Below are 26,290 nucleotides of genomic sequence, written 5' to 3' on the forward strand. Positions count from 1 at the left end.
AAAGCACATTTGGGCAAATGGTTGTTTTAAAGATTCCTGTGCTTCAATGTTCTCATTTAGGAAATGAAGATTATAACATCTAATTCATTGGGTAGAACTGTACTGAGTACCCAATAAATGTTAGCAATTACCACTATTTATGGCGGCACCAATGTGCTCCAGGGCGTAAAAGCACTTCACAGCGTAGCGCTCCCAGCTCCACACGGAGGTTATTAAGCAAACAGCCTGCAGGAGCCCACGCCTGCGTTGCTAAGATTGCGGCCGCCCCCTTTCGGCAGCCCTCGGAGAACCTCTAGGTTCGGACGAGGATTGTCCCTCGCAGGCTCCCGTTGCCGCGCTCGACCATAAGGGGCGGGGACCGGAAATAGGGTTGAGCCTCCTTCCGGGCGCGAGGCTACGGCTGAGAGGAGCCGAGCGTGGCTGGTGGAAGCCGGTGAGGCAGAGCCGCGATGTTCCGTATCGAGGGCCTCGCGCCGAAGCTGGACCCCGAGGAGATGAAACGGAAGATGCGCGAGGATGTGATCTCCTCCATACGGAACTTCCTCATCTATGTAGCCCTGCTGCGAGTCAGTAAGTGTCCTTCCAGGCTGTAGCAGTGAGACCGGCAGGGAGCTCGCCGACTCCTCCCGCCCAGCTCTGGGTCTGCGAACCTTTGGGGGCCCTTGGACTGAGTTCAGCGACCGCCGGGAGCGAGGGACCGGACCGTCCAGGGCCGCGGCGCATGCGCGGCTTGGAGTCTGCGGCTCAGAGTCGGGGCACTGCCCTGCACGCGGTGGCGCGGACGGCATGGCTAATCGTCCCGCCTCGCCCTGCTTTGAAAGCATTTGAATCAGCTCCAAGGGTTATAACCTAGAGCATCTCCCTCGTTTTGCAGACAGAAACTGAGATCTGCAGCAGAGGAATGGCTGGCTCAAGGTCATTCAGCAATTCAGTGAGTGATCTTGACCTGGGATCCAGACCTCTTAACGCAGAATCAGGATTGCTTACTTCATTGCTGACCTTGTTATCCAAACAGTTTGGCTTACTTGTACGTAAAAATTGCTTTTGGCGGGGAAAGAGTGAGAAGAAAAGGGTATGAGTCTATAGGGTTTAGTGATAATACCCGAGGGTTTATTTGATTTTATAGTTGGCAGAAACTTGTCTGCATTATCTGGTCTTGGCTTTAACCCTTTGAGGGAGGCGGGGCCTGAGATCCTGTGTACCCCGTTTATTAATTTGAACTCGACTTTCGGGGGGAGGGGCTTATGCAAAACATAAACGTTGCAGGGGCACTGAATATTAGAGCTAGAATTGACGTCCCTAGTTTTAGATAGGAATCTCGGAAGTCACTTGCCCCCGCCTCCCTCTCGGTTCAGTGCTCTTCTTTGCTCCTTGTCTATGGCTGTCAGGTCTGCAAGGAGAAGCAGAGACGATTCGGGTAAACGAAGGCCATCCCAAGGTCATCCTGTAGTAGACACTCGTATGGGGCCTCGCCCACAGCTCCCGGAGGCCAGGTGTCCTTTCACTGTCGGTGGTACTATTCTCTTTCCCGGGGAGAGGGAGCCGTGGTGAACAGAAACTCCCAAATAATGTAAATCACCTGCTTCTTCAACAGCTTTTTTCGGCTCCCAACTTGTTTCCTCCGCTTACATTTTTTTGTTGATTTAGCTGCCAGTAAAATATTTGCTTCTCGATGACCTTTGTATTTGATATGAGACAGCTTTGAAAAAACAGACAGAATACCGTTCTGTATTAATCACTTTTTAAATTGAAATACAATTAGCATATTATACAATTAACCCATTTTAAAGTGTACAATTTAGTGGTTTCTTAGTGTAGTCAGAGTTGTACGACCATCACCACAATCTATTTTAGAACATTTTCTTTCCCTTTAAAAGAAACTCCATGCCCTTAGCTGTCATTCCTCATTTAACCCCTCCCCCAGCCCTTGGCAGCCGCTAATCTACACAATACATGACCTTTTGTATCTGGCTTATTTCACTTTGCATAATGTTTTCGAGGTTCGTCCATATTGTAGCATGCATTATTTCCTTCCATGTGTTGTTATTTCCTTCCTGTTCATTGCTGAATAAGATTCCACTGTATGGACATACCACCTTTTGCTTATCCATTCACTTGATGGATTTTTTTTTCTGATAAGAATGAGTAGAAAAGATGACAGACAGCTGTCAGTTTCTGACCGCTCTCACCATCTTCAGATTGATATTAACAAGATGCTTTATTGCCCTGACCAGATTGGCTCAGTGGATAGCGTTGGCTTGTGGACTGGAGGGTCCCAGGTTCGAGTCCGGTCAAGGGCATGTACCTTGGGTACATCCCCAGTAGGAGGTGTGTAGGAGGCAGCTGATTGATGTTTCTCTCTCATCGATGTTTCTAACTCTCTGTCCCTCTCCCTTCCTCTCTGTAAAAAATCAATAAAATATATTTTAAAAAAAACAAAAAACGAGATACTTTATTATTTTAGTATGATTACTGAGAAAAGATTCTGGCAGCTTTTTTCATCATAGCTCTTTCCCCCCCAAGTTTTTAAAGATGGTAAAAGGCACATAAAATTTACCATCTTAACTATTTTTTTAAACGTACAGTGTAGTGGCATTAAATACATTCATAATATTGTGCAACCATCATCATCATCCATCTCCAGAACTCTTGTTTTTGTTTTCTTGTTAATCCTCACCCGAGGATATTTTTTTTTAATATATTTTATTGATTTTTTACAGAGAGGAAGGGAGAGAGAGAGTTAGAAACATCGATGAGAGAGAAACATCGATCAGCTGCCTCCTGCACATCTCCTACTGGGGATGTGCCCACAACCCAGGTACATGCCCTTGACCGGAATCGAACCTGGGACCTTTCAGTCCGCAAGCCGATGCTCTATCCACTGAGCCAAACCGGTTTCGGCCTGAGGATATTTTTTCCATTGATTTTTAGAGAAGGGGAAGGGTGGGTGGGAGAAAGAGAGAAACATCAATGTGAAAGAGACACCTCGAGCCAAGCTGGTGTGGCTCAATGCTTGAGTGTCTACCTGTGAGCCAGGAGGTCACAGTTAGACTCCTGGTTAGGGCACATGCTGGGGTTGAGGGCTAGATCCCCAGTAGTGGGTGTGCAGGAGGCAGCTGATCAGTGATTCTCATCACAGATGTTTCTCTCTCCCATCCTCTCTGAAGTCAATAACAATATATTTTAAAAAAGAAAAGAAAGAGAGACATATATTGGTTGCCTCCTGCACATACCCCCACCAGGGCCAGGGATGGAACCTGCAATCCAGGTACGTGCCCTTGACCAAGAATCAAACCCACAATCCCTAGTGTGTGGTCTGATGTTCTAACCATTGAGCAACTGGCCAGGGCACTCTCCAGAACTCTTTAAATACCCCATATAAGTAGACTCATACAGTATTTATTTTTTTGTAACTGGCTTATTTCATGTCCTAAGGTCAATCTATGTTGTAGCATATGTTCATAATTTCCTTCCTTTTTGAGGCTGAATGATATTCCATTTTATACCATATTTTGCTTATCCGTTCAAACATTTTTGGACACTTAGGTTGCTTCTATGTTTTAGCTACATGCTGCTGTGAACATCACTGTACAAATACCTCTATTTTTAATTGTTTGAGGAACCAGCATTGTGTTCCATAGCAGCTATAACCATTTTACATTCCCACCAACAGTGACTACAAAAGTCCCAGTTTTTCCACATCCTTGCCACCAGTTTTTTTTTTATAGTAGCCATCGTAATAGATGTGAGGTAGTATCCCCTTATAGTTTTAATTTGCATTGCCATGATGATTAGTTTTGTTGAGCATCTTTTCATGTGCTTATTTGGCCATAGCACTTTTATACAGAACAGTAATATTCTTTAGATACTTATGACACTTACTAGTTTTCTAGACATTTCTACCAACACTATCCTAATAGGCCCTTATAATTGAAGTAGGGTTGTGGTCTGGCATAGCTATTGGTGGGGGAATCAAAATGTGTGACTGGCCCTGGCTGGTGGGCTCAGTGGTTAGAGTATCAGCCCCAGCACCAAAGGGTCTCAGGTTCGATTCTGGTCAAGAGTTGCAAGTTCAATCCCCAGCCCGGTAGGAGCACATGCGGGAGGCACCCAATCGGCGGGTGTGTGTGTGTGTGTGTGTGTGTGTGTGTGTGTGTGTGTGTGTGTCTCCCCATCTCTCTCCTTCCCACCCTTCCTTCCGCTCTCTAAAAAAATCAATGAAAAAAATAGGTGAGGATTAACAACAACAAAAAATGTGTGATTGGCTTTTCTGGTTGTCCTAGTTGATTGTTGTGTCTACTCCCACCCACTGCCTTCTTTCAAATGCGTTTTTAAAGGTAAATAAATGCCCGTCTGTTTCTTCTAGAGTTTTGTGCCCTTGACAGTGAAATCCGAAGAGTAAAGGATTGTCATTTGAAAGAGGTTTGGATTTACTCTAGTCAGTCATAGCTGCCTGACACTGGAATGGGCCACCTTGAGAGACAGTGAGTCCCTTTTGATGGGTTGTACAGTCAGGCTTGGCCATCACTTGCAGTTGTTTTCAAAAATGTATTGATCTAATCCTATAGATTTGTTCCCAACCTTCTAATTTCATAATGTCACTTGGGCTAATGAAAACAAATTCTCAGTTTGTTTTATTTTTCTTTCAGCTCCTTTTATCTTAAAGAAATTGGACAGCATATAAAGATTGGACAATACATGTGAATGCATGATATGAAGAACCTGGTTACAGTTTCTACTCTGCAAATGAATAGGCCCAGAAAGATGTAAGAGACTCTGCTTGAATGGACATAAAATTTCTACTTGTTAAGAACAAGTTTGGTTGTAGTAACTGACCTTCGTAGCTAAAACAGAAAACTACTTGGGAAACATGGAAACACGTTTCTTGTGCCTGTGATACTCAGCCTCCATGAATGTTGGTATAATTGTAAATAATGTCAAACTCCATTTTCTAGCAATTATTAATTATATAAGGGAATTATGTCTGCAGTGGCCCTGCCTTGTCAGTCATTTCTAGTGACCTTTTTACTTCTGTCAGGAGTATACTGAAGAGCTCCTTATGCCTAGCTATGTTTTATGGAAGCCAGCACACATCCACAACGACATTTAAGCACAGGACCATTAGTCTATATTTTTAATAAATGTACCAATTAAGAAAAATTGTGTGTTTTTTCTTCTAAACCTGCTTTTTGCTGCAAATCAATCACTGATGAGACTACTGTAATATTGTGATTATTACAACTGCATGAAATTGAGTTCCTCTTGTTTAGGAATGGAGAATTTGCTAATCCTGATGAAGCAACATTGTTTTATTAAGCAATCTTTGTGGAAGGCATCATTGCTGCTTGGTGCTGAAGATATGTAATACCACCAAAGGAAAAAACCGTGTATTTGTAAAGTCAGATAGTTCTCCAAGTTTGTTGGGGAAGGGGACGGTCTTTAATCTTCCGGAGGCACTGCAACTACATTCACCTCTTCTTAGTTATTTATATTGGTAGAATTCCAGGTGCTGTTCATTGTTTTCGTTTCCTGCACATCTTTTTGTTTTTCCTAGGCTTCGTTTTCTATGAATTTACCACTAAATCAACTAAACTTTTCGCCATTGCTCCCTGTGTTCAGTTTCATTAGATATGCTGTTTCATCTTGCTGATTTTTTCCAGGAGCCTTCTGACCTGCCTCAGACTCACAGCTTTCTATATCTGATGTATGACTACTCTGGGCTCTCTTCACCATCATCCTGGGAATTCCTTTTCCTCTTCTCCCATGTTGGAGCTCTTGTTTTCTGTATCTCATGTCCAGTGTTCATTTTTCACTGAATCTTTGTATTGAGTACAGTACCCTGTCCATAACTGCCTAGCATCCCCAAATCCAGAAAATCTGCTATTTTACCCTTTTCAGAAAAGGAACATCTAATTTGGCAAGGAGCCTTCTTAGCGATGTTGAGTTGCAGAGAGCATCTGCCTATTTAAACCTTCAACCAATTCTTATTTTCATGTCTACCCCTTCACCTCCTACTTCCACAAGCATATGAAGCCACCAGTTCCTGAGCCTTTTAGGGATTCTGTAATGTAAATTGTGTTGTTTTGCTTTTCTTACTGTTAACTCAGGATTCAGTTTTCTTGGGTCTGCTATGTTATTTACTACTTGTCCATCTGCTTTCCAACTTCTAACTTTGTTGCTGTTGTCTCTTCTCTTCTTCCCTCTTAGGTTTATACCCTAAAACAAATAAAAATCTTTGCTGTCATTTAATAGAATTTCAGGAGAGAGTGGGAGTAGATGTGTGTTCTCAATCCACCATTTTTACCCAGAGAGTGTATATTTTTTAGTTTGCAGGCCGACGCTCTATCCACTGAGCCGGAGAGTGTATATTTTTAACCCTCTTGTGCTGTGTTCCACGTTGGTGATTTATGTCCATTCCTGACTTAAAGAGGTGCATGATATAGTACCATGGTCACAGACACTGGTTCTGAAGACAGGCAGACTTGATTTTGAGTTCTGGCTCCAACACTTACGAGTTGCAGGACTTGTAGCAACTGAACCTTTAAATCTCATTTTCTTTATGTGTAAATTTAGCATATAGAAACATCTCTATTTCAAAGTGTTATAAGGGTGAAGTGAGAGAATGCAAGTAGAGCAGGTAGCACAGTGCCTGGCATTTGGTAAATGGTAGTTATTAATGGTTAGTCTTTGGTATAAGGTGCTTAGAAGTGATCTGTGCTGGCATTCACACATTTGTTCATGTTTCCAGGTGCTATGAGATAGCATGCTTATCTTCTAATTGTACACAGACTTCAAAATTACTGGATATTTAAATTCATTACCTAAAACAGCCTTAACCAATCGATGTTAATGCCATTTTACAGATAGGGAGTTTGAGACTCTAGGAGTTTCAGTGACTAATAAATAGTAGCTGGCCAAAGCTTGGGAATTTTTTAAACAATATTTTTTATTGATTTCAGAGAGGAAGGGAGAGAGAAACTTCAATGATGAGACAGAATCATTGATTGGCTGCCTCCTGCACACCCCCTACTGGGGAGGATTGAGCCCGCAACCTGGGCATGTGCACTCAGCCGGAATCAAACCTGGGACCCTCTAGTCCACAGTCTGATGCTCTATCCACTTAGCCAAACCAGCCAGGGCGGGAATTTTAATGTTTATTTATTGTACCCTATCTTTAAGTGCCTTTCTCCAGTACTGATAATTTAGCCCCACCTGGCACCATAGTCTATTCACTCTACCAACTAGTTGCTGTTCTTCACCTGCCTCATGTCTCAGCTTAGATTCCATTAGCCACGATTGACATACACCTTCAACCCTCCTTCCCTCTCTCTAACTTCATTGTACTTCCCTGGTAAAACTCAACCCTCCTAAATCCAACTGTTTGCCTGCTCTGTGCCTGCCCTGTGCAGTTGAAAGTGGCTGGGGAAAAACACATGCTGACAGAAGCCACTTGGAAAATGATGCCTCTTCATTTGGGTCCTGCAGGACCACACATTTTCCACAGGTTATTCTCTACACATTTCATATCTTCTCTTGCCTCAGAATTCCCATATCTCCTCTAATCTTTAAGCTCAGCTGATGATGTGCTTCATATTTCCCTGAGAACATAGAAGCATCCAGAAGAAAGCTTTCGTAAACTTACCCCATGATATCTACCCACACACCAGCATTTGTACCCTCCCTCCTGTTCGAAATGCTCCTATTTAAGGTCAGTCCCGTCTCGGGTGCACTCAACTCCTCCACCCCATTAATTACCCATGGATCTTGCCTGCAGTTCTCCCTTTGTCAAATTTTCTTTTTGTTGTTGGATCGTTTCCAATAGCATACAAAGAACTATGATTCCTTCTCTCTTAAAAAAGAATTTTGTTAAAAAGCCCTGTTGCCAGTTTGTTCCCTGGAGAAGATGCTGAGATTTTGTGCAGGGGTGTTGGGAAGAGTGTTTTGGGGGAAAACAAATAAGAGAGCAAGTGAAACAGTCTGGTCAGGAGGAGAAGTTGAACTATCATGCAGCTGCAACTAGGGTGACGAACCCTCCAGACTGTCCCAGTTTTAGCCCTGAAACGCCTGTGTTCTGGGAAACCTCTCAGTCCTGGGTAAACCGGGAGGGTTGGTCACCCTAGTTGCAATAGCAGCTTTCGTCAATTCCAAAGGTATCTTTGATGCTAGGGTGGCCTTTCAGAGAAATCCTGAATCAAGGCATTAGATAGTCATTGGATATCAGTTAAAATCAATATTTTAAAAAAAGAATTAAAATGAAAGCAATTTTAGGTTGTATTAATAAAATTACTTTAGCCCAGCTGATGTGGCTCAGTGGTTGAGCCTCAGCCTATGAACCAGGAGGTTGCTGGTTGGATTTCTTGTTAGGGTAGTTAGTTTCTGCTCAGGTTGCAGGCTGGATCTCCGGCGGGGGGGTGCGTGCAGGATGCAGTCAATCAGTTATTCTCTCATCAATGTTTCTATTCCTCCCTCTGAAATCAATAAAAAAATACATTTTTAAAAATAAAAAAATAATAAAATTACATTAAGGTCTGACAGATGCTTCAAGAATAGCCAGCCTGCTCTGGTCCATGTGGCTCAGTTCGTTAGAGCCTTGTCCCCTATACCGTAGGGTCAGAGGTTCAGTTCCCGGTCAGGGCGCATATCCAGGTTGCAGGCTCAATCCCTGGTTTGAGCATGTACGGGAGGCAATCGATGTTTCTCTCCCTTTCTTTTCCTCTTTAGAATAAATTTTAAAAACTTATCCTCGGGTCAGGATTAAAAAAAAGTAACCCACCTGTCAGGTACTTAAGTTCCTGGAAAATGAAAGTCTGGAAATCATGCTTCTCGGAAATAATTTTTTAAAATTAAAGGTGCTTAGCCCTCGCCGGTTTGGCCCAGTGGATAGAGGGTCGGCCTATAGACTGGAGGGTCCCAGGTTTGATTCTGGTCAAGGCCACATGCCCAGGTTGCGGGCTTGATCTCCAGTAGGGGGCATGCAGGAGGCAGCCGATCAGTGATTCTCATCATTGATGTTTCTACCACTCCCTCTCTGAAATGAATAAAATTTAAAAAAAAATAAAGTAAAGGTACTTAGCCTTGAGAAGACCTATAGTAGGAGTCTGAGAGCTGTTTGTAATAACTAAAAGGGTTGTTGTGTCAAAGGAAGAACAATTGCCCCAGAAGGCAGGTAGGATTAGTGTTTGGAAAGCTCAACTACTGTGGCCAACGTGGACTGGGTTGTGGAAGGGGCTCTTCACTGGAGGAGGTTTGCAAACAGAATCTGAACATGGATTTTCTGTAGTAGGGCTTGCCACTATGGGGAAAGTTTGTCATTTCTTTTCCGTTACTGAAAACTACTTGAAGTACTATCTCACACATTTTTCTGTCCCACATACTATCCTTACAAAGAAGGGGCTAAATACATTGACTGCTGAGTTGAAGGTGAAAAAATGCTAACTTTTCAGATACTACCCGTCATTCTAGGCCTCAGAAAAATATTCCCAACCTCTCTGATAGAGGTGTTCGCTTTCACAAACATTTATTACCTACACAGGGCCAGGTACTGAGGTAGGTGAGGGATACAGCAGAGCAGAATTCATTTATGGTACCTATCTTTAAGAGGCTTACAATCTAGTAGGGGAGTCAGAATTACATAATTTCATCACTAATCATCTACACTAATAAAAGAGAAAGATGCAAATTGGCTGTACCTTCATGATGCCCAACAGCCAATCAGGAATGAGTATGCAAATTAACCCAACAAAGCTGGTGGGTTAATTTGCATATGCAGGCACCATGGCGACAATACAGGCATTCCACACAGCCCCAGCTGCTCCGGGCCTCTGGGCAGCATGGGAAGGTGGAAAGGTGGCTCCAGCCCAGAGCAAAGGTGGGAAGGCAGCTCTGGCCTGGAGCAAAGTCGGTATCGGCAGCCAGGAGAAGGCCCATTCTTGCACAAATCTTTGTGCATCGGGCTACTAGTTATATATATAAAAGCCTAAGCGACCAAATGACCAGTTGACCGGTCGCTATGATGTGCACTGACCCCCAGGGGGGCAGATACTCAATGCAGAAACTGCCCCCTGGTGGTCAGTGCGCTCCCACAGTGGGAGCACTGCTCAACTGACTGATGGGTGCCAGACGCAGGACTCAGGGCTGGCAAGTGCAGCTGCGGTGGTGGCCCAAGCCTCTCTCGCAGACACTCCCCTTGCGTGCCCGAGTGCAGAGGTGGCAGGTGCAGCGGGGCTGAGATGAGTGGGAGCAGCATGGCGCCAGGCCCCACTACTACATCCCCTGAGGGGTCCAAGATTGTGAGAGGGAGCAGGCCAGGCTGAAGGACCCCACGAATTTGTGCACCGGGCCTCTAGTATTAATATAAATTGCTAGGAGTGTGAAGTATAGGCAACTGAAAACAAGGCATAGGGGAGCCCTTGACCTATTGGGTTGGGAAGGAAGCATAGAGTGCTCCCTGTGAAAGTCATATTAAAGTAAGATTTGGATGACTAGGAATTTGCCCAATAAAAGAGCAAGGAACCCTTGAAAAAGTGTTAAAGTAGATGTGTTTAAGGAATAAATGCCAGTGTGACTAGTGTGTTGAGCCCAGAAGAGAAAAAACCTTCAGTCCTTCTAGAAATTCCTGTTGTATTTCAAACTTTAGTCTTAAAGAAGATCCCATTCTGACATCTGCTGGTTAGTGAATATACTGCAATTCTAAATTTCATTACACAAGAGCAATCTTAATAACCTATTTTTTTGAAGCTACAATGATAAATTAGAAATAAAACACCAGATCTTTTCCTTACTCTATATGTCTGTCACACGGAGACTGTGAACAGTTGTTATTTACATGCTATTTGCATGCACTCAATATTACAGATACATGCCTGTGGTGCCATTTGCCTACTTTTGTACAAGTTCAGAAAAGCTTATATAGAAATCATATCTATAAAAGTTGAACAGACTTTTTACTGAGATGTAAAACATTACAAAATCACTTACTCTGTGTTTTAAATAATATCTGATGAAACGTTTTCAGTTATGAAATGCTCTTAAATTATTCCTTTGTAAATAAAACAGCTGGCTTTAGTCCAATAAGCATTGTAGTAATGTGAAAAATCTGCTTTAAAGCATGTCTGATAATTTTCCTCTTTCTCAGTCACATTAGTATTTTCATATTCCAATGTCTATAAAAGACATGCAAAAAATTTAATATTACATAAACAGCTATCGACAATAATACTGCTGCATTTGAAACAATGTTCCACTGGCAACTGCCACACGATGCAGTTACTTGAAATATTCATTAATCAGCTGACATTAAAAATGTAAGTTTGGTGAACAAAAGGTGATTTAGAGATATATGTAATATGAAAAATGGGTTGTTAGAATCTATATGCTAGGAAGGAGCACTAGAATTAGTAGTTGAAAGTCCTGGGTTACAGCTTCAGCTCTGCTACTATGTGACTATATGAGTCAGATTTTTCACTTGCAAACACCAAAATCCAGCCTTGGTAGATTTAAGGATAAAAGTAACTTATTCAAAAAATTATAGGTAGTTTAGCATCACCAGGAGGCCTAGAGAATCAGGCTTGGAGACTAGGCAACTGGAACGTCACCCATTGTCACATGGTCACTCCACACAACCTGGTACAGTGAAGACACTATCTCTGCTGAGGATTAGATGCCACCATTTGCTACCAAGGCCACAGGCACAGAACCCTGGGCTATTACGGCAGCCAGTGTTGGTCTAAGAACTTCATCTTGCCGCATTTGCATGGCCACCAAGTAATTATTCCATGACGCTACTTTGCTGTATCTCTGGCTCCCAATTCAAAATCCAGAGAACATTTAATTTGTCGTGTCACGTGGAGAAGTGGAGAAAATATCTGGATTTCAGCATCTATAGGGAAGGCATGCCTCGATTCCCAACAAGCTTATAAGATGACGAACTTCCATATTAGGAAGAGAGTTTAGATCCTGGGCAGACAAAAAAGGATGACGGAAGTCAATTGTGTTTACCATGAAAAAATCACTTTCTCACTTTTCTATGAAGCGAAGTAAATGAAGTTCACATGGCTGTTAAGTATGTTTACTCTCATCCCACAATAAGTATCAACTATGTGCCAGGATGCAAAGTTGAGCAAGTTGGCTCTGTGTAATGGCAGATAAAAATCCACAGCAAGTGGCAGGATAGAGGCATGCGCAGGAGGGATGAGGGTAGGGAGAAGTGGACTCAACTGCAGTTTGCAAATGTTTTTATGTCCAACTACTGATATGTAAAATCACATTTTCCATCCAACAAGTGATGCTTGCACCACTAAGGAAGACAGCATACTCTTTTTTTTAAACATATTTTTTATTAATTTTCAGAGAGATAGAAACATCAATGATGAGAGAGAATCATTGATTAGCTGCCTCCTGCACACTCCCCAATAGGGTCAAGCCCATAACCTGGGCATGTGCCCTTGACCGGAATTGAACCTGGGACCCTTAAGTCTGCTGGTCGACACTCTACCTGCTGAGCCAAGCAGGCTAGGGCAGACAGCATACTCTTATAGAAACTCCTTTAAAATGCTTAGCTGGTCATAGCCAGTTTAACTCAGTGGATAGAGTGTCTGCCCTCAGACTGAAGGGTCCTGGGCTCAATTCTGGTCAAGGGCATGTATCTCAGTTGCAGGCTCATCTCCGGCCCCAGTCCGGGTGTGTGCAGGAGGCAACCAATTGATGTTTCTCTGTCTCTTCCTCTCCTTTCAATTCTCAAAATCAATGGAAAAATATCCTCAGGTGAGGATTAAAAAACAATCATATAATAAAAGGCTAATATGCAAATAGCCCAAATAGCAGAACAACTGAACAACTGGTCGCTATGATGTGTGCTGATCACCAGGGGGCACATGTGGAACATGGCGGGCGTCAGCAGCAGGCGGCAGAGCACAGAATGTGATGGGCGTTGGCCACAGCCGGATGGTGGAGCAGGTGAGCAGGGGCGCCAGACCAAGGTGGGGCGCTGGTCGCTGTCATCGGGGTGAGCCTCTGGTGGTCACTGAAAATTCTTTGCTCCCATGCACCGTGGTCCCGCTCAGCGCTCGCACCCACTGCTGGCACCTGGCGCTGGCCCCGATCACTCAGCACTGTCAGTGGGTGCCAGCAGCAGTTGCTGGCCCCAATCGCCCCTCAGGGCTTCTCCACCTCCCCCTGCTCCTGAGGGACGATTGGGGCCAGCAGCCACCTCTCGCATCCACTGACAGCACTGGCCCTGCTTGTACCCACTACTGGCTCTGGCCCCAATTGCTCTGCACAGTCAGTGGTACAAGCAGGGCCTGCGCCTTCAGTGTGTGGGAGTGGTGGAGGCAGGAGCAGGGCTGCCAGCAGATGGGGGATCCGGGGCCACAGTGGGAGGGACCGGGCAGGGGCACGGAAGATGGGTTGAGACCCACAGTTGCCTTTCAAAGTGCACGAATTTGTGCACTGGGCTCCTAGTAATAATAAAAAATAAATAAATAAATAAATAAATAAATAAATAAATAAATATAAAAGGCTTAGCTGTTTTATAGAAATGCCAAAACGATAATGTTGGCTGGCACAAATCCAGAAATTCAGGCCTTTGATTACTGACAGACATCTAGACTTCCAGTTTCACACAATGGGGTACTTTTCAAAGGATTAAATGTTATACCTTTTCCAGTCATCAGTAAACCATCAAACTCATTGTAATATAAATCATAACCTGTTCTGATCTGACCTGACCTAAGTCAGAGAGGTGTTTCTACTGTATCAAGCTACTGTGTGCACAGCTTTGTGTCTGCTTAAAATACACCGTTGGCTTTAGGCTTAGGGTGGTTCCTCCCCCACGAACACTCCCCACCCATGTATAAAAAGAGAGCAGCTGCATGGTAATTTGGACTTCACTCAGAATAATAATAGATGGAATACATTTTTATAGAATACATTCTATAGACTCAGGGACTGACAGGTCAATGGGACCACAGGGGTCAGCTATTACAAACCTCAGCCCGGTGTGATAATTTCTTTTTTACAGCAATCTCAAGTTAGATTTCTGTAGCTGACATTCTCTCCTAAAATCTAGAAGTCTATATCCAACTGGCTTTTTTATTGCTTCATTTGATGACACAGAAGCATCTTAAATTTAGCAGGTGCAAAACTGTGCTCTTGATCTCCCTCCACCTCCAAATATGTTCCCCTACAATAGTTACCATTTCAATAAACAGCACTTCCATAGGCTAGAATTCTGAGAATCCCCCTAATTTCCCATATCGAGCCAAGTTTGACTCTACCCCCTAAAACGTGTCTCTAATCCATTTCCATCTTCACCACCATTACTCCAGTCCAAGTCTTAACCAAGGTCTCTGCTTCCACTCTTAGCTTTGTCTATCCTCCACTTAGTAGCTGGCATACTCTCTTTTAAAAAGGTATCAACTCATCGACATTCTCTACACTGTCAGTGGCTTCCTTTCACATAAAATTTTTACATCCTCATCATGGCCTACTACGTGCTGCATGGTCTAGCTCTAGCTCCTACCTCTCTGACTTCATTTATCCTGTTCTCTCCTTAACCCAATAAGCTCTGACAAACTGGACATCTTCCATTCACCCAAAGAGCAATCTTCTTTCCTCCGCCCTGCGCCACCCCACCTGAGTCTTCACACTGGCTTCCCCTCCTGACATCTGGTTAACTCCTTACCTTTCTCTGAGAGGTCCCTGACCACCTTCCCTTATCCCCCAATTTTAAATCAGAGTTCCTCCAGTGCACTTACTATAACTTAAAATACACATTTAAACTATATCTGATTAACAACTACCTTCTCCACTTGAGAATTAACTTCGAGGACAGGAACCTATCTGCTTTGTTCACTTTTATGCCCCCAACAGCAGCAGCGGCAGCAACAACTACCATTTTACTACGTGGCAGGTACTGTGCTCAGCGCTGTATCTGTAATACGTTTATATACGCCGCATAGCCAGTGGTCAGTCTGCTGAATGAATGAACCCAGCCCCTAGGAGCACACCTACAAGTTGCTTACCACCATCTGCAACAGCCCAACTAGAGAGCGTCTGGTGATTGGAAGAGCCTTCTCTAGACTGACCCCAGCTGCCTGCCTGCGATCTCCACCCACCGATTCTATTTCTGCCCCTTTTGGGGCCAAGCAGTACAAGCCTTCATTGTCTTCCCACCAGCTCCACCGCGGAACCGAAGCCCCATGCGTCTCCCCTCCTCTTCCCTCCCAGCCCCTCCCGCACAGACGCCTCCACGTTCCTCTTCCGCCGCGGTGGTCCAGGAGAGGGGCCCCCGCCGCCCGGCCCCGCCGCCGCTCCCAGCATCCCCGGCCTCGCGCGTCACGTGACGGCGCCCGCCCCCCACCGGCCCAGCCGCTGTCCGCCCCCGGGCGGGGCTCCCGGCGCGTCGGGCCGCCCCACGCCTCGCGGCTCCGCTGCAGCTCCAGCGCCCGCGGCCCCGACTGCGCGGGCGAGCGCCCGCGGGAGCTCGCGGCGAGGTAAGAGGCGGGCGGCCCGCGGAGGCTGCGGGCGGACTTACTCCATCCGCATCCCCGGGAAGCCCCAGGCCGGGGCCGCCCGAGCAGGGGGAGGGGCTCGGGCGCCTGAAGGCTGCTCGCGGGGACCTGGGCGCCCGGCAGGCGGCCGGCTTAGGAGGCGCCGCTGGGTCCCGGCGGAGGCTGAGCATCTGGCCCTGGCGGGATGGAGGTGGGTGCCCTTGCTCCTGCGCTCCGCAGGCTCCGCGCGCGGAGGTAGAGCTGTGCCTTGGTTTCCCCTCCCGTAAGCGACCGCGCCGGGAAGGTATCGATCTCCGCGGTTGCCGTCAGCCCTCAGTGTTGCGAGTGTGTAAGTGAAGTGGAAGAGGGTGAAGCAGACTCTTAGGACGGGAAGAGCCCACACCTAGGACTGCAGGAGCGAGAGTCTGGGCCGAGCACCGTACTCAGGGTCTCCTGTATTTTGTGCAAATCGCAAGCCTCTTTGAGACTCGGTTTCTCCACCTTTAAAGCAAAAGTGATGATCTCTGCTCGGCCTCCCTCACAGGACTGCAGTGAAGAAGGAAAAACCGTTTGAAGAGTCAGAACTCCGGAGGTAGTTAGACCCGGGTTCAAGTTCTAGTTCTGCCACTTACTAGCTGTGTGACCTTGAGCCATAGAGAACCCCCCTTTGTTCAAAGCAGATAATAATAATACTTAGTTTAAAGGTTGCTATAAGGATTAAGTTTCAAAGAGCTTAGCGAAGTGTCAGGCACAGAAGTGCTCAAAGAAAGTGCTATTAATACAAGTTTTTTAAGTAACTAAGCTTCACGTGAGGGGTGTTTAGAATACTCACGTGTCAGTTTCTATATGTTTAGTCCTTAAAAGAGTGCTGTTTTGTTTTCCTAAGGAAGGATCGGAGTGAGATCCTTTCCCCTTTTCTCTTTCTGGGCCCCTGTGGTTCTCATTTAAAACGATTGGCATGCGAACCTGTTGTTCCTATCAAATGAGTCAGGCAGGATGGGAACATTAATGTGCTGGAGCAGATGGGTATCAGATTCCCTCTGAGCGGGGAGAGAAGTGCCAGGCCTGTGCTACCACCAAAAAAAGCACACAGTCCAGTGATTGACTGTCAGAGCTGGAAGGTGCCTAGGAAACCATCAAATCCAGCTGTCCCCTTTTGCAAATGCAGAGGCCGGACCCACAAAGAGAATGGGACGTTGATTCTCTCAGGAACCGACAGAATGTTGGCATTGCATGGTGGAAAGAACATACAGTTTACCAGACACTGTGCTTTCCCTGAGTTTAACCAATTTTTTCATTTATTCAGTAAGTATTTTTGGAGCACCTCCTGTGTGCTTGTACACCTAGGAGCAGGAGAATATAATATATATGTACTATTTCTCTGCTGGTTCTCAGTACATTTTATATTTTTTTAAAATATATTTTATTGATTTTTTACAGAGAGGAAGGGAGAGGGATAGGGAGTTAGAAACATTGATGAGAGAGAAACATCTATCAGTTGCCTCCTGCACACCCCCCACTGGGGATGTGCCCACAACCAAGGTACATGCCCTTGACCGGAATCGAACCTGGGACCCTTGAGTCCGCAGGCTGACGCTCTATCCACTGAGCCAAACTGGTTAGGGCGCAGTACATTTTATAATAACAGTAAGTTTCAGCTCCCAGTGAGCTTGCCTCATAGCAGCTGGCCCCAAGGGACAGAAGCACATAGAGAGAGGCCTAAATTACTTCATGATCCGTCCTAGCAGCCCCAGAGCCCTTGTTGAAGCCTGGTGAGATGTTAGACACTGGAGAAAAGGCTGCTTTTTCAGGGCTTTTAGGAAAGGATTTCTTTCTGGCTTGGAGTAGTTGGATTTCTTTGTCTTTCTGGTTTCAGGCGTCTAATTGTTTTTAGACTTCTGAAATTCGCTGCCACCCTCACCATAGTGCCTTCATTTGGTTTCCATGGTTATTGGATGAATTGTATTTTTATGATAGCACAAGTAGCTGTTAACCAATAACGTGGTCAAGCAGTCCCCTGTTCACTGTGGGTTTCTGTTTTCTGGTGGTAGATCTGTATTTTTATTTTCAGTTGCAAAACTATCCATTCCTGTATCCCTCCCTCCTTCCTTCTTTAACATGCATGGGTGGCAGGATCATGAGGAGTGGGAATAAGTACAAATAAAGATTAAAAAAAATACATAGACCCATCCTGGCTGGTGTAGCAGTTGGTTGGAATGTGGTCCCATACACCGAAATGTCGGGTTCAATTCTCCGTCAGGGCACATACCTAGGTTGCGGGTTCGATCCTCAGTCCCGGTCGGGGCAAATGCAGGAGGCAACCGATCTATGTTACTCTCACATCAATGTTTCTCTCTCCTAACCCCTCTCTAAAAATCAATGAACATGTCCTCGGGTGAAGATTAAAACTATATCTATCTATCCGGGCTTAGGGACCTCAGAGCCTTTGGGGGAAATGCAAGGGGCAAATCAATGGGACTCTGATAGGTGTAGAGGATAGTGTCCTGGACATCACATACTGAGAGGCTTTTCAAGGAAGATGTAAAATAAACAAGTTCCTTTTCCTTGTCTCAGTTGCATAGTGATAATGGATGGTACTACAAGAAGCATTTTGTTCTTTCCCTTTGTCTTAATGAATGAACCTTCTCTTAAGTCATCTATCACAGGCTTTGTTTGAAAAGACTGCTAGTTTCTCTCATTATCTGTGTGCCCCATTTCACCAGTTGTGTTCTAATGCAATCACTGGGTTTCTTTATTTTTCCAAGTAATCTTCCAAGTCCTGTAATACCCTGATTAGTAATCCCAATGTCTCCCATTTCCAAGCCCCCTGGGGGCTTAAGCAGTGCAAAGTCAATCTTACTTCCATTCCGCAAAGGAGGGAGAACTGCAGAGTCTTGAGCAGCCCACCCACCTTGTTATTTCTGACACAGCTACATGGTATCACTCTGGAAGAGCTGTCCTGCACGGTCCAGGGATGTGTGGTCACTGCTGTTCAACACCCTTGTTGGACCAGGTTCCTGCCAGCTTGATCCCAGGCTTGGATTCCAAGGTTAGAGCTTTTTCAGCTTATGCTCATGTGCTTAGCCATTCTCCCCAAGACACTGCACTCTGAGCTGTGCGTTGAGCCTGTCACCAGGCTGGGCTCCCAGTCGCCTGGTGAGTTCTCTTTGGAGGCATAGAGGGTCACACCATTTTCAAACCTTGTATCAGGGTTTGGAGGCTTAATCCTTTTTCTTCCTAAGCCTAATCCAAGACATTTTTTGGCAAGTGGGTTCTATTTCCTCTCCTGAATTCTGCCTACGAAGGATTCTCAGGAATGGCAGGCAGCCTTCAACAAGACAACTCCCCTAGAACTTTGGGTGCCTACTCACCTTGCTTTTCATATGTAAGAAGGATCCTCTTATGACTTGGCAAAGCATAGATCTGCTCCCAAGAGACTGTGTCTCCTCCTATAGTCCTAAGAGAAGTAGGCATTCTTGAAAATTTACTTGCTTTGTTTGCACACACCCTGTTAGATATTTGGGGGACAAGGTTTTAACTTAAAAATGAAGGATTTTCAGTTCCTTCAACTTTTATAAGAATCAAACAATAATTCGTATGTTTATTTCATTGTCTTTGTTTTAAACTTTTAAAAATACGGTGTGACTCAGTGGTTGAGCATCGACCTACGATCAAGGAGGTCATGGTTCGATTCCCAGTCAGGGCACATGCCCAGGCTGCGAGCTCGATCCCCAGTGTGGGGTGTGCAGGAGGCAGCTGATCAATGATTCTCTTTCATCATTGATGTTTCCTCTCTGAAATCAATAAAAATATTTTTTAAAAAATAAAAATATGAGATATAACAAGAATGCCTGCAGGAAAACCCCCACAAATGTATAGTTTAACAATTCTAAGGAAAATGTACCTGTAACCACCGCCCATGTCAAGAAATGGAATATTGCCAATACTCAGTAGCACCCCCTTCTAAGTCATAACGTCCTCTCCAGAAGAAACAACTATCTTGACTTTCCTTTGTATTTTTGTCACCTATGTTTACACCCCTAAACGATACAGTTTATTTTCACTACTTTTCAAAGTTTGTACACATAGAATCATATTGTGTGCATTTTGGGTTTGCTTCTTTTGCTCAGCTTGTGTGTGAGTTGCATCCATTTGATGACCACATTTATTTTTATTGCCAACAGTGTTTCATGACATGAATATGTCACAATGTATCCTGTAGTTGATGGACACCGGTGTTGCTTCTGACTATCAAGAACAGTGCCAACAGCAACAGCCTTAGACAATTTTCTGTTGTGTATGTGAACAGATTTCTTTAGGTTATTATGTCAGAGTGCGATTGCTTTGCCAGGTAATGCCAGTTTTCTAAGCGATTGTACCAATTTACTTTCTGGCCAGTAGTGTATGAGAGTTTCAGTTGCTTCACCTCCTTGCAAATAGTTGGTATTGTCAATTTTACATTTTTTAACTATTCTTGGTGTGTAACGATTTCTACTGTGGTTTTAATTTTCTTTCCTTGGTTACTACTGATGCACTTTTTTATTGGTTAACTAGGGGCTCAGTGCATGAAAATTGTGCGTGGGCAGGGTCCCTAATGACTATCTGCTGCTGGCTGGGGCCTCCCTTCCCCTTGGGTGCCTGCCACTGCTGCCCTCTGGTGATCAGCGCACATCTAACTCTTGGTCGGTCAAACTTCGCCCGTGGGGACAATTTGCATATTAGCCCTTTATTATATAGGATATGTGCTCAAAAGTGATATGTATTCTACAGTTATTAGGTTCAGTGTTGTACATAATGCCATTAGATTAAGTTTATTAATTATATTCAAATCTTTATCCTTAGTGATTGTTTTTTGGCTTATTCTAGCTACTATAGAGAGAACTGTGTTAAAATATTTAACTGTAACTATGAATTTGTCTATTTCACCTTTTATTTTTTGCTTTATATCTTTGGCCCTATTATCAAGTGCATACTATTTTAAAGTTGTTATACTTTCCTGGTGAATTAACCTTTTATCATTTTGAAGCTGCCCTTTATATCCCTAGTAAAATAATTTTTTTTTGCCTTAAACTCTATTTTATCTGATATAACTATCCCATCTTTCTGTTGTTGTTAATCTATGCACGTTATATCTTTTTCCACCTTTATAGTTTCATCCTTTCTGTGGCTATGTTTCAGACATGTCTTTTATAAACAGCATATAATTTGATTTTTGTTTTTTATAGCCTGTCATTGTCTCTTAACTGGACCATTTAGTCCCTGTTTAGTTAATATAACCACTGATGTATTTAGGTTTAAATGCCTTCATATTTTATGCTTTCAATGTGTTTATCCTGCCAGTTCTTCATTTCATTTTAGCTTTCTTTCCTTGGGGGGCGGGGGTGGTTAATCATTCAGGTGTTTTCCTTTTTACTAGTTTGGGTGTTATGCACTATCTCTTAATGGTTGTCCCTGAAATTTTATTTTAACCAAAGTTGATAAAAGTAGAAGTGATAAATAGCCCCACTCTTCTTTTGACTGTACAGGGACCTTAGGCCACTTGAATCCCATTTGTCCGCTTCCCACTTAGTGGTAGACTAGTTGTAATGCCCTGCGTCAGCTTTGATTACAGTCATTTAAGGACCAACAGATGGAACAAATGTGATGAGGGAGGAAAAAGTCAGAGAGCAAAGAATTTACTTGAGAAAACTATGTACATTTGTCAGGACTCTTGGTTGCAGGTAATGAGCTCGGACTCTTAACTTTAAAAAGAAAGTCTGTTGGCTTATTGAACTGCAGAGCTAAATCCAGGGGCTCAAAAAATATTTTTAGGGCTCTGTGTGTGTGCGTCTCCATCTCTCCCAGTTGCCCAATCTTGCTTGTCTTAACTTGGCTTCATTCCTCAAATGAACTCTTCTGAGTTGCTCCCATCCTGGCAAAGAGAATGGGATGTTCTGATTGTCTACTTTGGGTCAAGTATCCATCCTGTGTGCTAGAGGCCTGAGGCCCTATGAATGACAGTCCCGTCAGGACTAAATGGAATGGGGGCGGAGGTCCTCTAAGGAACCAGAGAGGGAAGTGGTGCCAGGCAGACAAAAGTTAAAGCTCCCACAGTCCACTGCAGTAATGATTGGAAGAGTGAGGCAAAGGAAGAAGAGGGCTGGAGAGGTCGTCACTGGAATGAACTTAGTTAATCAGGTACAAGAAAAACAGAGGAGGACATCACATGTTCATGAGCCCACCGAAAGGGAAAGAAGGGTCTGTTTGAACAGTTCCTTTGCCCACCAGCCACTGGGCACTTTGGCTTGTTGGCTGAGGACATGGAGGTGGTTCACAGCAGCAGAGGTGAGGGAGCGAGTGGAGGGGCTCTCTAGCATGTGGAGGTTTACTCAGCATAACAGCCATGGCGCTTGCTAGTCCCATAGTCCTTTTTAAGAGAAACTTCTACATCCACAACTCCTGTTCATGCTGGGGAAAGCCCCAGACGGTCATGTTTTCTACATGAAATCTTGCTCTATTCCTACCGGCTAGTAGTCAGAACTTACTGGACCAGAGATGGACATCAGACCCAACAACAGGCAGTTCCTAGGCTCTCCAGGGACCTGTGCAGGGGCTGTGGGCTCACTCCGCTGTGCTGCTAAGTAATGGAACAAAAAATGGGAGGAACTGTTTACTCCTGGAATTGGGGATAAGACCACGACCACTGGGGTTGTCGTTTATGTGCTCACTGAGATGACATGAAAAGTACCTGGTACTTACTGAGTCCACATCACACAGTCACTGCCCCTCGAGGGGCAGCGTTAAGTCAGGACGAAATCCCAGGTCTTGGGATTCCCAACCCAGTGTGCTCTCCTAGGTGAACCCCAGGGAACGAGCAGTGCATTGAAGGAGGGAGAGAGAGAGAGGGCCCTTATGGCTCCAGCCACACTCGGAAAGCACCATATGTGCAACCGTGTTCTGGTCTGTCTTCAGGTCTCAAAGCTGAAAATAAGAAACAGCTGAAGGGAGCTAAGGCTTGAAGAAATGAAAAGCCCAGCTGAGATTTTTGTCATCTTCAGAATTTTAAGTTGTCTCGTTTCCAATAGTGTGTGTATGTGTGTAGGTATGTATGTATACAGGGCTCTTTCGTGGCTCACAGTCTTGTACTCTGTGTATTTTGAAGCGAAGATGCACAAAACTTTAGGGAGATTTATTTTGATTTGAAGAAAGATCTAAAATCATTAACCCATTACAGTTGCTTAGTTAATACAGTTTGTAGTTATTTGCCATGGAGCTTTGTACACCCGGTAATTGGGGAGAAAATATCTTTTTATCCCTTTGTTGGGACTAAGTAGAGTTCTGAGCTGCCCTGGATACTTTTTATGTCTTGCTTACTTTTTTATTAAAAGCAAAATTCCCGCCCTAACCGGTTTGGCTCAGTGGATAGAGCGTCGGCCTGCGGACTGAAGGATCCTAGGTTCGATTCCAGTCAAGGGCATGTACCTTGGTTTCGGGCACATCCCCAGTGGGGGGTGTGCAGGAGGCAGCTGATGGATGTTTCTCTCTCATCAATATTTCTCACTCTCTCTTCCTCTCTCTTCCTCTCTGTAAAAAATCAATAAAGAAAAAAAAAAAAAGCAAAATTCCCGCCAATTTGACACTGACATGACCTCCCTAGGTAGGAAGTAAGTGCATTTTCGTCATTACACAAACATGGGTTATGAGAACAGAATTAAGGCTCCTGCCCTCAAGATTGCCCCTGAGGGAGAGGCAGAGTCCACACTAGAAGCCTGTTGGGTCCCTTTGTCTGAGTCATTTCAGCATGGGGTAGGGCCTTTGGTGCAGCTCCCCACTGCCCCCCAAATTAATGAAGCTCTGTGAACTGATCCAGCTGGCCTTTCTCCCTGACCCTGTCAGACGCTGGGAGCTGCAGCCAGACGGAGTCTCTTACCCTGTCCTAAGCCCCAGCTGGATGTTTCCTACCTCGGGGCTTTTGCTGGCACTCATTCCTCGGTCTGCCTTCCCCTGTCCTCCCGTCTCTGGCCCCATTCTCAGCCATCCCTCAGAGTCTAACTCAGGTGCCAGCTCTTCAAGAAGCTTGGCTAAACCCCCAGTGGTTAAAAACCGGTCTCTAGCGGAGTGGTTTGGGGTAAGTTCCCTCAGGCTTAGTTTCTTCATCTGTAACATGAAGACAGTACTATTTCGAATCAGTGCTTCTCTAACGCACAGCACATGAGTTCCCGGTCATCTTGCAGAAATGCCAGTGCTGATCCAGCAGGTGCCCAAGAGTCGGCATTTCTAACCAACTCCTAGGTCCTGGGAACAGCATTCGGAGTGCAAGGCTTGGGAGAGATGTTGGGAGGATGAAGTGAAACGAGGCAGGAAAGTGCTTACTATCTGTGCCCTTCAAATAGTCTTGCCTAGCGAATGACAGCTGCGGCTGGTTTTGTTGCCTTTTATTATTATTTAATGGCTCATTTCTCCAGCTGGAGGGCACATCTTTATTCTTTAAACAAGGGCTTTCCCTCTTTTATGGCACTAAGACTTTTTCCCTTACACTATGGGTTGGGATTTTTTTTTCTTTCTTTCTTTCTTTTTTATTTAGGGGAGCTTTTTTTGATAAAGATATCTTTGTCTCCTACCAGACTTAAGGGTGGAGTCTTTATCTGTTTCCTGACTCCCTAACAGTGCTTACATGGCCTTGTACATAGCAAGTGTTGACTACATACTTGGGTTTTATTTTCTTCTTCTTCCTCCTCCTCCTCCTCCTCCTCCTCCTCCTCCTCCTCCTCCTCCTCCTCCTCCTCCTCTTCTTCTTCTTCTTCTTCTTCTTCTTCTTCTTCTTCTTCTTCTTTCTTCTTCTTCTTTCTGCTTCTTCTCATTCCATGGAGATCTGTGTAACAGTAGGGATTCTATAGCTAATGGTTTGAATAGTCTCAGCTCTACTAATGCCCAAGATAACGATGATGGGGATTATTTATTCATGCAGTAAATGTTTATTGAGCACCTACTACGGGCCAGGCATAGTTCTTGACATAATACAAAGTATGATACAAAGTTTCTGCCATTAGGAGCTTACATCATACTTAGGGGAGACAGATAATAAAGTGAATCTATATATATAAAAGGTTAAGTGACCGACTGTACGTCTGTCCGACCGTCTGACCAACCAACCGGCCAGTTTATATGACACGCACTGGCAATTTAAAAATAAACGCTGACTCACACATGTGCGATACATGTAAAGCTCTCGCTGGCACCAATCGCATGCATGTGTTTCAATCTGTCATTGTCAAACATGGTTGTTCTGATTCCAAGAATTGATCTGTCCCATCTGACACTGGCCTCCCATTTAAATTGAAGACAGTTTCCCGTGATGCCAGCATTTGCGATGATTATTAATAAATCACAAGGACAAACTCTAGACAGAGTAGGAATATTCCTATCTGAACCCATTTTTGGACATGGTCAGTTATATGTTGCTTTCTCTCGAGTTCGAAGAACAAGTGATGTTCAAGTTTAAGTTGTAAATACTTCATCACAAGGGAAATTAGTCAAGTACTCTGAAAGTGTTTTTACTCTTAATGTGGTATACAGGAAGATATTAGAATAAGTTTAATCAATTTATCAGTCATTGTATCAATGTTGTTTTTATATCATGTTTTTGTTGTTTTTAAATCATGTCTTTGTTGTTATATTATGTTGTTATTGTTTATTAATCAATTTATATATTATTTTCATATACATTTTACTAATTTTCTTTCATCCCTGACATTTCTATTATAGAGAAAGGGTGAAGAGCGATATTAAAATATTTCTTCTAATTAATTTTCCTTTCAATGTGCATGAATCCGTGCACCGGGCCACTAGTTACATATAAAATGATAAGCTCCTTGAGGGCAGAGGATGTGTCTGACTCATCATAGTGTTTCCTCATGTTAGGTGTCCAGGCACAGTGTCACCTGGCCACTCTGCAGCTGTGTGTGCTCTCACTTTTCACATGGACAGTCCCTATGGTGTGACATGGTACTTCCTCATGTCCCCTTCACTAACCCACAAATCCACTCAAACGAAAGCATTGGTGAGCTAGATAGATGTCACTAGAGATTTTATTCCTGGCTTGCCTACCCACTGTGATGCTCAGCAAACTAAATGGCCCACAGAACCCACCTTCTCGGAAGCAGTTGGAGTCTGGAGACAAAACAGAGCCAAGCTTTACTTCCGAAGCCCTTCCTTGTTTATGTTGACTAGACTTCTGTACTGAGCGTATTCACTCCCAGTTTCTTCTTAGCAAGTCCTTTTCAGTTCACGCCTTTTACATGGCAGGCTGGCGAGGACTTGGTCAGCAGACTCCTCTCTCTCCACTCTCTCTAGTGATCTCAACCCATCCCAAGGCTTTAAGTGTCATTCAGGTCTCTGTTTAAATGTCAGTTCCTTAGAGACGTTCCTTAACAGCCCTCTCTAAAAGAGCACACGTGTGCATGCACACAGACGCACACTCAGCCTGCTTTATTTCGCTTCATAGCTATGTTATGTTTAAAAGTTATTGTCTGTCTCTGAAGGTAGGGACTTTGTCCTGTTTACTGCTTCTCAGTACTTGGAACAATGGTAACAGTTGACAGTCAACAAATATTCGTTGAATAAATGATTTTTTTTCCTTTGGAAATTCTCAAAATCCTCATGAGATGTAGCAGGACAGCCGTCATTAGCCTGTTTACAGATGAGGAAATTGGCTCAGAGGGGTTAAAGGCTTTGCCTGAAGTCACAGGGCTGGGACGCAGTAGAGCCGCTTGTTGAGAGCCAAGTCTTGTGGGACTCACCTCCCCAGAGGGTAGCCTCGGCCT

The 26,290-nt window shown here is 44.3% G+C and overlaps 2 protein-coding genes across 5 annotated transcripts in view; both read left to right on the top strand.

The window, feature by feature from the left end:
* Positions 1-360: 360 nt before the first annotated feature.
* TOMM5 (translocase of outer mitochondrial membrane 5) lies at positions 361-5,160 on the top strand. The gene is made up of 2 exons (XM_036330350.1): positions 361-570; positions 4,650-5,160. Exons 1-2 carry the CDS (start codon positions 450-452, stop codon positions 4,682-4,684), a joined length of 156 nt encoding a protein of 51 aa, XP_036186243.1. The 5' UTR covers positions 361-449; the 3' UTR covers positions 4,685-5,160.
* A 10,211-nt stretch (positions 5,161-15,371) lies between these two features.
* Positions 15,372-26,290, top strand: part of FBXO10 (F-box protein 10) — a 30,783-nt gene continuing 19,864 nt past the window's right edge. Inside the window, exons 1-2 of one of the 4 annotated variants that reach the window (XM_036330351.1) lie at positions 15,372-15,491; positions 18,419-18,537. In XM_036330351.1, the coding sequence (XP_036186244.1) occupies positions 18,463-18,537 (75 nt within the window). In that variant the 5' untranslated portion in view covers positions 15,372-15,491; positions 18,419-18,462. Of the gene's footprint in view, positions 15,492-15,531; positions 15,700-18,418; positions 18,538-26,290 lie in introns of those variants that run through there. The other 3 variants (XM_036330352.1, XM_036330354.1, XM_036330353.1) reach the window with 3 other exon arrangements.

The sequence above is a fragment of the Myotis myotis genome, unplaced genomic scaffold, assembly GCF_014108235.1.
Source record: "Myotis myotis isolate mMyoMyo1 unplaced genomic scaffold, mMyoMyo1.p scaffold_m19_p_12, whole genome shotgun sequence".
Classification (NCBI taxonomy): domain Eukaryota; kingdom Metazoa; phylum Chordata; class Mammalia; order Chiroptera; family Vespertilionidae; genus Myotis; species Myotis myotis.